We start from the raw sequence: 11068 nt of genomic DNA on the forward strand, positions 1-11068 counted from the left end.
TCATGAGCGGCTCCATGGGGGCAACACGTTAGCTACAACGCTTTACAAGTCGATGCACAATACACCTAGGATCCATTGGTTACATCTGGCTGGGAACGGAGTATATAAAATTTCAGGTTATGCCCTGAAATTATGTCGACATCCCAGAAATTTTTTTCACGCTTTTCATACAGGAACTCGAGTAAGTCAACATGTACATGATCTAACTTTGCTCGAGCACCCGATCAAGTTCGAGCAGCCAATTTAAATCAGACAAACCGTTGACTCTCGTGTCCACCCCTACTTAGAATACTATTCGCATCAAACATTCCAAAAAGCAACCTAACGACTGTTCATATAAGCTCCACATCGTATAACAAGATCATATAACAGCGCAAGTTTAAAGTTTCTAACACATCAACTTTAATTGCCAAAAAAGATGGAAACATTACACTACCACAATCTTGCCACCATAACCAAGAATAAAACATGCACGAAAGATAGGATTAATCAGTTGATTAAACACCACACCGCCAGTGTACAGTCCAGTCATTCAGCATATGAAATATCTTAGCAGCTATTGTGGATGATATGGGGGCATTGAGGATGAGTGTGGCATCCCATTCTGACAGTGAGGGGGACCCATTCCGGGGCCCATTGCAGGAGGAGCAACTCCAGGCGGGACATAAGGGTAATTATGCATTTGCATCGGCGTAGATTGAGGCACTGAAGAGGGGTTCCACCCCGCAGAATGTGGAGGCATGGCAGAGGGGTTCCACCCTGTAGAATGTGGAGGCATGGCATGAGGACCTGGAGCATATTGTGCTGTGTTGTAAGCTGGAGCACCTGGACCTCCCAATGGATACCGTTGTTGTCCTAGCATCGAGAGTTGGGAGTTCAAGACAGGAGTGTTGGGAATCGTGTAGTCTCTGCTCCTATCATTATTGATCTGAGAACACCACGCTCGTGAGTTAATAAAAAAATTGTCTAACACCATATTTAAAGATGAAATGATTGTCAGATACTAGCAAGGACTATGTTTAAAATCGTCCATATAGGAGAGGCTTACTTTGATGCTGAGATCCGTGTGTCGAGAATATGTGATATGAAGCTTGCAATATCCGCCATCATAAATGCAATGCCCTTCCAAAGCTTCCTTTGCAACAACAGCAGTTTGTACGTCTGCCAGTTGGTATATTAGTGCCTATTTTCTAATACTTTTTCCAAGAGTAAGGTTCATTGAATTCTCAGGCCACGTAATGCACAATCACAAACCAAGAGCATAACCATCTTGTCCTAATTCCAAATTAGGGTCATAAATGAGTCGAGCTCAAATTCACACTATAGTTTCGAGCTTGTGACGTTTCAGAGTTGAGTTCAAATTATGACAGAGCACATTGTATAACGAAGAACTGAATCAACTTTTTGTTGATCATTATGTAATTATCATTATCATGCTCATTTATGTATGTGTGGTTCTCTCTCGCTCTTTAAATACACACACACACACATAAATGACCAATAGTGATAATGTGGCATCAATTATAAATATGTTGCTTCTTTGATACAATTTGTTTTACTAGAATTGTCCTGAAACTCATGCTAACAAAAGGTTAAAAAAAAAAGAGCAGGTAAGACAGGTTACAGAAGTCCATCTTACCAGGGTACTGTATCAAAGCCTGAAGACCCCCATTTTTATCGAACATTGCAATCTTTAAAACAGGACCAAAAGCCGAAAAGACCTTGAAACACATAACAATTGCAGCAGGAAAGAGTTAATGATTGAATGATATATGAAAATGCCAGAAGGCTTGTGAGTTCAAATTGTGAATGTGTTTACCGTTTGTAAAACATCCAGAGTGACAGCGTATTGCATGTTTTCAATAGAAGCAAGAAGAACATTGCTCTCTGGCTCCAGTTTTTTTCCATCAACTCCTAAAGTGAACTGTAAACGCAAACAAGCAATTGCAAGTAGATATGTGAGATGATGCGTGCTACCAACCTAATTTTACAAGTAAATTGGTTCTTCAGATGCACTAATCTGATCAAAATATTAGTTCGAAAAGATATTGAGTCCAAAGTGTAAATAAAGTAGGTACAAGAAGTTAAGAAAGGTGCAAGATTGCAAAAAAATTAATACAAGAAAAATGATCTCTCCAATATTCACCTGGCTGCTTGCGTCAATAGCTGAAGGAGCGACAGGAAGATGAGGGTTCGTATAATCCCTAAATTGATACAACACAACCAACAGAAATGTCTAAATACAAGCAACTGTCAAAGAAAGGAAACAAACCAACTACGCAAAAATGTACATCAGGATACCAGCCATTGTGATCTTAATTGGATAAAAATTGTCAAATAGAATCAGTTTACCTACTGCGATGAGACTGGAATTTTACGCTTAGATCTGTATGTGCAGAATATGTGATCTTAAGGGAACATGGTCCCAACTCTGGAATCAAGTAACTGCCGAACACAAAAAAGGTAGCAAATCACTACACAAACGAAAAACAATTTAGTAAAATGCATGCTTCACAAATGAAAATACAACCACCAATCTTAGCCATTGTCAACCCGTAGATAAGATAAATACGACACAAGATCGTATAACATAATTATGTAGCATACAAAGCAAGGAGCCATTTAGTCGAGTATGCCATATTTAATGTTTAATCAGTTTTAGCAATATGAACAGGTAGCTAACTATTCCAAGTACTTTGACTCTCCTTATGTATGACACTGACAAGGACCACCTTCTTGTACGCTGCTTGCCCCCCAGCAAGGGGAATCATAGAGGAGGAAGAGGGGAAAACACAAGTTTCCACATTCGTTCTTTCAAGTTAGATTTTTCAAGAGGTGCTTTTGTGATATAGATATATCTCAGACGTGATCCGTAACAGGGGCTAAACGTGAATCTAAAACATGAAATTCACATCACCTTGGAATGCTTCTTCCATCAAGAGCGTCCTTTGCAGCAGAAGCAGTTTCTGCATCAGTAAACTGAACAAGCGCCTGACAAGGAAGCAAATAATTGGTGTATGTGAGAGAAAGTAAACTCATGTGAAAACGCAACACAAAAAGGTTTTGACAGAGAAATAAACCTGAAAACCAGCAGTCTTCTCAAATGTAGTAATCTTGTGTACAAACCCAAATGCAGAAAACACCTACAAATAAGGCAAGTTTTAATAGCTATACCAGCTAAAATATGACGAACATAAAATTAGATTACAGGTTACAAAGGAAAATCTCAGGCACAATATAAAAGATGAGAACAAGAAAACTACCGAAACAATGCTTTATTTTGATATTTATGCAACAATTAGATGTTCTTGTCCAAAGTGAGAAAAGATGGCAAGTAGTAGCAGTAAGAGAACCCACGCTGACAAAAGTGCACTCGAAGTCTCATGGTACGACTTCAGCTGCCTGTAATTCTAGATAAGCTACAAATTTTGCAAACTTTATCCTAAGAATCGTTAAGAAAAGATACATAGATCAAGTAATCCAAACCCAAAAAGTAATTTTATAAAGCTCAAAAAACAGGAAACTAGCTGCATGCTCGCGCAGATAGATGAAGCAACATGAAATTGCTAATGGAAATGCTGCCAGACGACATTTTATTACACGTGTAAAAGAAGAACATATTCAAATAACATAAAAAAAATAATTATACAGCAAAAGAACACGAGATTATAACAGGAACTTTACCCAATACCTATGATGCCCAACCACATGGAAACAAAAAAGATATGAAATAATAGTAGGAGAGCTATTCGAAAATAAGACATATATATGCAAATAGGTTAGGCTTTATTTATAATTTTGATGCATTGATTGTAATTAGTTTCTAATTCCACCCCAATATTTGACTTGTGAAAACCTTTCTGAGTGTGGTAAGAGTGGACCAGTCACCCATAGATACAAAGTCCCCAGTCAGACTTGCTATCTGAAGAACACAAACAATTTTTCTACTTCCACTCACTTCTAATTTATGCATCCAACTCCACCTCATCTTCACCAACTTTCAACCTCCAACAACAATAAAAATTTTCACACGATCTCACAAAGTGTATGCAGAAAATGATCATTCTCCATAATCTTAAAAATACCACCACATTTTCAAGGCCCCATCACCAAAGAATTAGAGATTCAAGAATGCAAGGGAAAAAAATTACACATATCATGGCCATAAGAAAATAACTTGGACACGGTTATCGCTGACACACCCAAAATAATTTTTGAGATAAACTACCTTCGATATTTCCATTATGGTAAGATATTTTTAAAAGTTCTGACACAATTCCATTTTCTTCCCCAATTTGGAGATAGTTTTTTTCTTGGACAACTAAATCCCAACAAGCCAGTATCTCCTTCAATCTTTACTATATGGTTTATAGTTACTATGCTACTTCAAGAAAAAAATAGTATGTACGAAAAGGAAGTGAGGTTCAGAAATCTGAAAAACAAAAAGCGAGAAATCATTTGAAGCTCCTAGACATTTAGGAGTAGAGATGTGAAGAGGAAGAATGGAAGAAAGAGCCAGTGTTAAGAAAAGGAGAAAGGAGACAAACACACATGCGCTCTTTCTCCCGATGCATTAAGCTGCCATTGAAGATATATCCTTCACATGTGCCTGCTGATTCATTCACATTCTTGTCAAATAAAAGCTTAAAAAGCATGGCGTACTACAATCTATGCACTAAAAATTCATCGAGTACATCCATCTACCATGGACAAAATGTCATTGCTCTGAGTTCATGTTGATGATTCTCAATGTCTTACCAAATGTAGGACATCAATGCTGACAAGACGTGCATCATTCCCCTCAATCGTTACCAAAAGCACATTTCCAGCAACATCTGCAGTAGTTTTATTGTTTACAATTTCTTGCCTGTTGGAATATTGTACATAGACGGTTTTCCCTCGCACCATAGCTGGCTCTGAGGATGATGAATAATATGATATCATAGCAATTGCTTGATTAGTTTCCGACTGTAAAGACATGAAAGGAAACTCAGAAAGTCAAAATAATAGAAATAATCCATTGAATCATCAACAATAAATCAGAAAGAAAAGAGAGGAAAGTATGATGCACACTTACGAATTCAATAAAAGCTTGATTTTTATTTGCACCAACATTACACTTTGTGTTAACAACTTTACCAAATGGCTTCCCCAGTTCTATCAGTTCCTCTTCGGAACATTCCCAAGGTAAGTTTCTCAGATGGAGAACCTTGGAAGGAGTTTGTGTGTAGCGAAACTGTGGCTGGCTTGAGACAGACGACATTTTGCACTGGCCCAAACTGCAAAAGGATAAACGTATCAGTTTCCATCATAAGTTGAGCGAAGCATATAATCATTAGTTGGTCTTAAATAGAAATTTTCACGTAATCATAATCGTAAAGAAATACATAAACTAATAAACATAAGAAAGGAATAATTACCAAAGGCCACGACCTATCAAACCAACTTCTACAAACACATTGCAAAAGCCTTATCCAATGCCAGGCAAGACCGGCTTCTCAAATAAAAACCAGACGTCAACCAAAATCATCTAGAACACAAGCTGATTTACAAGAAACTGAAAAACCCCAATAAACTACGACATATAAGCAACTCATCTCATCTGGGCCATTACATTTATCGGTTAACGAATCTGAACACATCTGATGAATGAACAGATACCAAGAGATTCACAAAATCCGAAAATATTAAAACTAGGACAATCAGATGATCAAGAAAACAATAAGGAAGGTCAAGAGGGTACCTGAGGAAGATTTTGGGAATTAGGGTTAGGAGAATGCAATAGAGTCGGGAGGGGAGCGAATACTAAGAACGATACTTTTGTATATGATATAACAGATAGAAAGCTCGATTCTCCGCCTACAATCGACCGATGCGTGCCATGGATACACACTGAGGATGTTAGCAGAGAGCGTTGTCCTCGAAGTTTAGCCCTAGCCGATGATGCACGAGCTATGTACCAGATGTGCTGTATATACTAGGGGCCAGTGGGCCGATTCCCCATTTTATGTCAATTAGTCCAAAATACCGCAAATGGCATATGAAAAAATCATATGATATTCATCTTTTTTTTAAAAAAAAAAAGGAAATTCCACAAGCATCTCAATTTATGTACTTCCCCTAAAATTACCGACTAAATCTTGGCTTGAACTTCTCTTCTTTTTCTTTTTTTTTTTCTTTTTTTCTTTTTCTTAAATTAATTGAAATTTTATCATTCTTGTTTGTGAATCAAAAAACAGAAATTACCTCTTTCCCACAATTTTATTATAATTCATTTTTGATTTATTATCACAATAAATGTGTTTTGATTATGAATCAATGGAGTGGATTTGGTAATTATTTTATAGGTTCAAGAATTTTCGTTACCGAGAAACTCGATTAAAAAAATTATATATGATCACACTAAATTTTTTATGTGTAAATTGTTGATAAATCCCCAAACCCCTACTCAAATTTATTCTAACTCACTACACCAAAAAACTTTTGCGCGAACTCCCAAAAAAGATAAAAATGACAAGAATATCCTTATAAGTGTAATTTATAATTATTGATTTTATGGGACCTGAAAATGGTATCAAAACTTAGGTAAAAATATTTCAAACATACAAAATTAGTATTATCAAGTAATTAAATGTTTGAGCAAGAGAATTTTCCCAATTAACATGAATCTGAACCCAGATTCGAGATTAAGTATTTACATGATTTATTTCAGAACTCTGGAATACTTGCGACATGAAGATCCTAACCAAGGTTAGATATCAATAAAGAATTCATCAGAATCCTAAGGTAAACTTATGATTCAAAATAACAGGTTCTTAGAAATCGTACCGGATTCCTCTAAAGTCTCTGGAGATTTTAGAGAAATTCAAAAGACGGTACAGAATTATGGCAATATGATATATTATGTACCACAAAATGTGGAAAAAAATCCTTGAAAACCAGGAAGAAATTCTTGGAATACTAAAGAATATTCGAACAAGACTTAAAAACCTAGAACTTCAACAAAGTTCTCGTAAAAGAACTTCATAAGGAAGGTTACCACCATCATTTGGTTCTGAACCCTTATTAAATCAAAAAGGGGAGGCCAAAGTGATATCAAAATCTTTAACTGAAGAAGAAAAAATGATCAATCTAATCAAAACAGTCTCAGAAAAGAAATTAATCTGATGACAACTTTAGAAAGGATTGGTCTAGAGGATCTCCAAGAGCTTGCAGAATCTTTTGCAAATTTCACGGTTGTAGATCTAAAGATGAACACAACTAGAGGTGAACAACCTACCATAACCTGATCATCTTCGCAAGAACCACCAAGAGAAAGTGTGGGATCTCAGAATATAAATATGAGAGAATCCCAACCAGACTTTTATACTGGTAGATAATCGCACCCAGCGGGAACAAAGGTCAAGGAAGAATCAAATTCCTTTGCACCAAACACCCTATGGGAAATCTGTTTTAGAACCTATACATCCTTATGGGGTTATGCTTATAACCTAGATGTATTATATTTAAAAAACAGAGGAGATCTCATATATGATTGGACATCTGCTATGAAAAACGCGGCAGGAACACTTGATTACAACAGAGAAGTATTCATTAAACTTCTGGAAATGAGTCTCATGGGATCAGTTAAAATTGCTTGGGACATGATTTCAGTAGAAACCAAAGAATCAGTCATAGCCAGAGAATCTCTTAGCGAGATAGTCGGAAAAATGGCTACCCTTTTTAAAGCACAATTTATATGGGTAGGCTATTTTAACAGTCAAGATACATAGAAGAAAAAGAAATGTGCTCAAGCTTTGTATAGTTTTGAATTACATGATATATGTTTAGTGGATGAGTATATTATGTTGTTCACTAAATATAGATGGAATCCAGAGGTCGAAAAAAATATAGCAATGCATTTTTTATTCACCAAAATTCCAAGTCCCTGGAGAAAAATGCTAATAAGAGAATCTGTCCCTGGAAATCCTGATACTTTCGCACGAAGAGCCTTTTTTCTCAAAGGAAAATTGGCAGAATTGTGTCATTTGCAGCATTACAAAAGAATTACAAACGACTAAGGGGTATTAACAAAAGTACCCCTTTGTGTTGTAAGAAAAATGATATTCCAACAATTATTAGAAGTAAACCACAAAGGCATAAGATGAAAAGTTTTAGAACTCATCCTTATGCTAGAAGTGGAAGAAGTTCTTGGAAACCAAGAACAGTATGGTCCAGACAGAAAGCCAGACCTTACAAATCTGGACAAAGAAGTGGACTCTCAAGAAGTAAGATATCATCCCAAGCATCGAGCACATCTCGAAGCACACGAAGAATACCTACGAAGAAAACTTTTAGAAGAGCTCATACTCGAGCTAATGAAAGTTTTAAAGATTGTAATTGTTGGACATGTGGAGCTAGATGTCATATCTCAACCAAATGTCCAGAAAATGAAAAAGAGGTATTAAATGCTTCGATACAACCCCGGATATTGAAGAAGCAGTTTATTATAAGGAACTTATTCAAGTATACCGTTTTGAGGATATTGCCTCAGCCGAAAGTATATATGAAGAAGAAGAAGTCTTAAGTCAAGAAGAATCAGATGGAACTAAATCAGAACACGGGGTCTTTCGAAACGAAACACATGAAGATTTGTCTGGTTTCTTTAGCCAGACAAAAATATCTCATAACATGGTCCAAAGGATCATGAGAGAAAATCCTAGCCTTCAGAGATATCAAGGATTCTCTGCAGGACAAGTAAAAAGTTTTTAGGAAGTCTTGGCCTAAGAAATAGAAAGCATCATCTAATCTATAAAGTTTCCAGAAAGGAAATGAAAATTCCAATGGAACTTACAGGAAATAGAATGGAGATGCAGTTAATTCCTTCTAAAGAAATTAAGGAGGAATTACAAAAATTCTAGATAGAAGTAGCACGACCCATGTCATGGATCTATATTGGGGCAATCTAGATGATGATAAAAGCTACTTTTAAACAAGAAATAGATTCACCCATTGATATTGCTATATGTAATAAAAGAATGGGGAGTCTTCAAGATTCAATACTGGGAACTATCTCAGGAAATCTCTGCGCAGGAAAAATTGTAGGAGTAATCTATCCAAAAATTGCCTACAACTTGGCAGATCGAGATTTCAGTCGAGCCTTGACATTACATCATAATTTCAAGGAAAAAAGACTGATGAAAGAAGGTAATAGACCATATTCTATTACCTATCAAATTTCATATGCTCTATATAATACACATTATTCAGAATTGTTTATTAAAAGTGAGTTCATTGAAATACCTAAGATATTTGGAAAAGTTGCTCAAGCAATTTATCCAGAAAGAGTTGAGTTTCCCTTAATACAGGAAACATGTATCCAAATACAAGACAAATCGATTCTACAGAGGAATCAAGTCTTATATTTGAATCAAGAAGACTGTCTTTTCAGGGAGATAGAATTACAAGTTACATGAAACATCTACTAATTTAAAATCAAGACCTCCATTAACACATTATCATAATCACCTGCATCAATCACACCTAGTGGGTCTAAAGACTCAACACGTCATATCCTTAATAACAAGTAATACATAATACATATCATTTGCCACGGTGAAAAATACTTGTACTTAAAATATCGTTTTCACGAAGATGCGTAAACTTTAAACAAAAACATTTTTCATAAACATTTTAATGATGCATAAACTTTAAAAACATTTTCCATAAACTTTTGCATAAACGTTTTCATATCAGCATAAACATATTCATATTCATATCATCATCAACATATACGTATTCATATTATCATCAACATATATGTATTCCTTTTTTTTTCCTTTCTTTGAATTCAGATCGTTAATTGTGACTTTCGTGTTCATCTACGTCTACGTCTACGTGTTGGGCGATGGATCCATCTACATGTAACCACAGTAATGGGCGGCGGGGACACCAGCAACACTCTCACCGGTCAATTGGGCCTTGGCCTTACGTATTAACATATTATCGTATACATATACATATTCATATCCGTATCCAAGGAAACACGATCGTCGGGCTCCCACTGGGACCATAGCCCTCACGAAATTTCCAACATATCATCGTATTAGTCACAATTACTTCACTTCCTTCAACGTGTCATATTATCATCACTTTATAAAATTTAAACATGCATATAACGTTTTTCTTTTAAACCAAACATGCAATCATAAAAATCCATGGACATTTAAAAATCATAATTTAACATAGTAAAATCGTAAAAATCCATAAATATTTTAAAATAAACATTTTAACATATTAAAAATCCGTAACCATTTAAAATAAACGTTTAACATATAAAAATCATAAACATTTAAAATAACATTTTGACATATTAAATCATAAACATTTAAAATCAACCTCATAAAAATTCATAACCATTTAAAATAATCATATTAACATGTAAAACAACATTCAGGACACTGTCATAACGTTTACTAATTTCTAGGTGTAAAATGACCGTTTTACCCCTGGATGTATAATTTTACGTTTTTGATTTTTTCTCAATTTATTTGACTCTAACATGTCCCAAATAATTATCTAAGCCTACATGAATTTTCTCATATTTTATTTAGCTTAAATCGATGACTTTTAAATTAATCTTTAAACATAACGTATTAATGCGTTTTAATCCCGAATTAAACCAAAACTTAATATAAAATTCCCAAATTTAAAACTTAGACTTTTAATAATTATTTGAGCTTAAATATAATTTTTCATAATTTTATTAAGCTTAAATCTAAGCGTTTCAGTTAATTCTTTAATTAGCGTTTCGTGAGCCGATTAAATCCAAAACTCGTTATTTTGATCCCAAATTTTAAACATAGCATTTTTATTATTTATTCTACCCTTCCAAGTCATGAGCCACCCCGGTGGATCAATGGATTCAATTTTTTGTTCCTAAATCTTGTTTTTTACCCTTAACCGAACACACTGAGCCATCTCCTAATTTACTCGAGCCACGCCCGAGCCATCTTGAACTAAAACCTAGCCAACCCATCTAGGGACCCTCCTGACCAAGCCCAGCCCAAAGAACATGACCCTCACCCAC

The 11068-nt window shown here is 35.4% G+C and overlaps 1 protein-coding gene across 2 annotated transcripts; it reads right to left on the reverse strand.

Annotated features, from left to right (window-relative positions):
- Positions 1-312: 312 nt before the first annotated feature.
- On the reverse strand, positions 313-5997 carry LOC140989774 (polypyrimidine tract-binding protein homolog 2). 2 transcript variants are annotated; one of them, XM_073459169.1, is made up of 11 exons: positions 5744-5997; positions 5078-5279; positions 4759-4968; positions 3081-3143; positions 2918-2991; positions 2353-2445; positions 2147-2204; positions 1820-1924; positions 1640-1721; positions 1049-1161; positions 313-928 (listed from the first exon to the last, which is right to left on the reverse strand). In XM_073459169.1, exons 2-11 carry the CDS (start codon positions 5261-5263, stop codon positions 557-559), a joined length of 1356 nt encoding a protein of 451 aa, XP_073315270.1. In that variant the 5' UTR covers positions 5264-5279; positions 5744-5997; the 3' UTR covers positions 313-556. The 2 variants fall into 2 exon arrangements, with proteins under 2 accessions (XP_073315270.1, XP_073315271.1); XM_073459170.1 differs by lacking the exon at positions 5744-5997 and adding an exon at positions 5421-5572.
- Positions 5998-11068: the final 5071 nt, after the last annotated feature.

This window comes from Primulina huaijiensis, chromosome 12 (genome assembly GCF_012295235.1).
Source record: "Primulina huaijiensis isolate GDHJ02 chromosome 12, ASM1229523v2, whole genome shotgun sequence".
Lineage (NCBI taxonomy): Eukaryota > Viridiplantae > Streptophyta > Magnoliopsida > Lamiales > Gesneriaceae > Primulina > Primulina huaijiensis.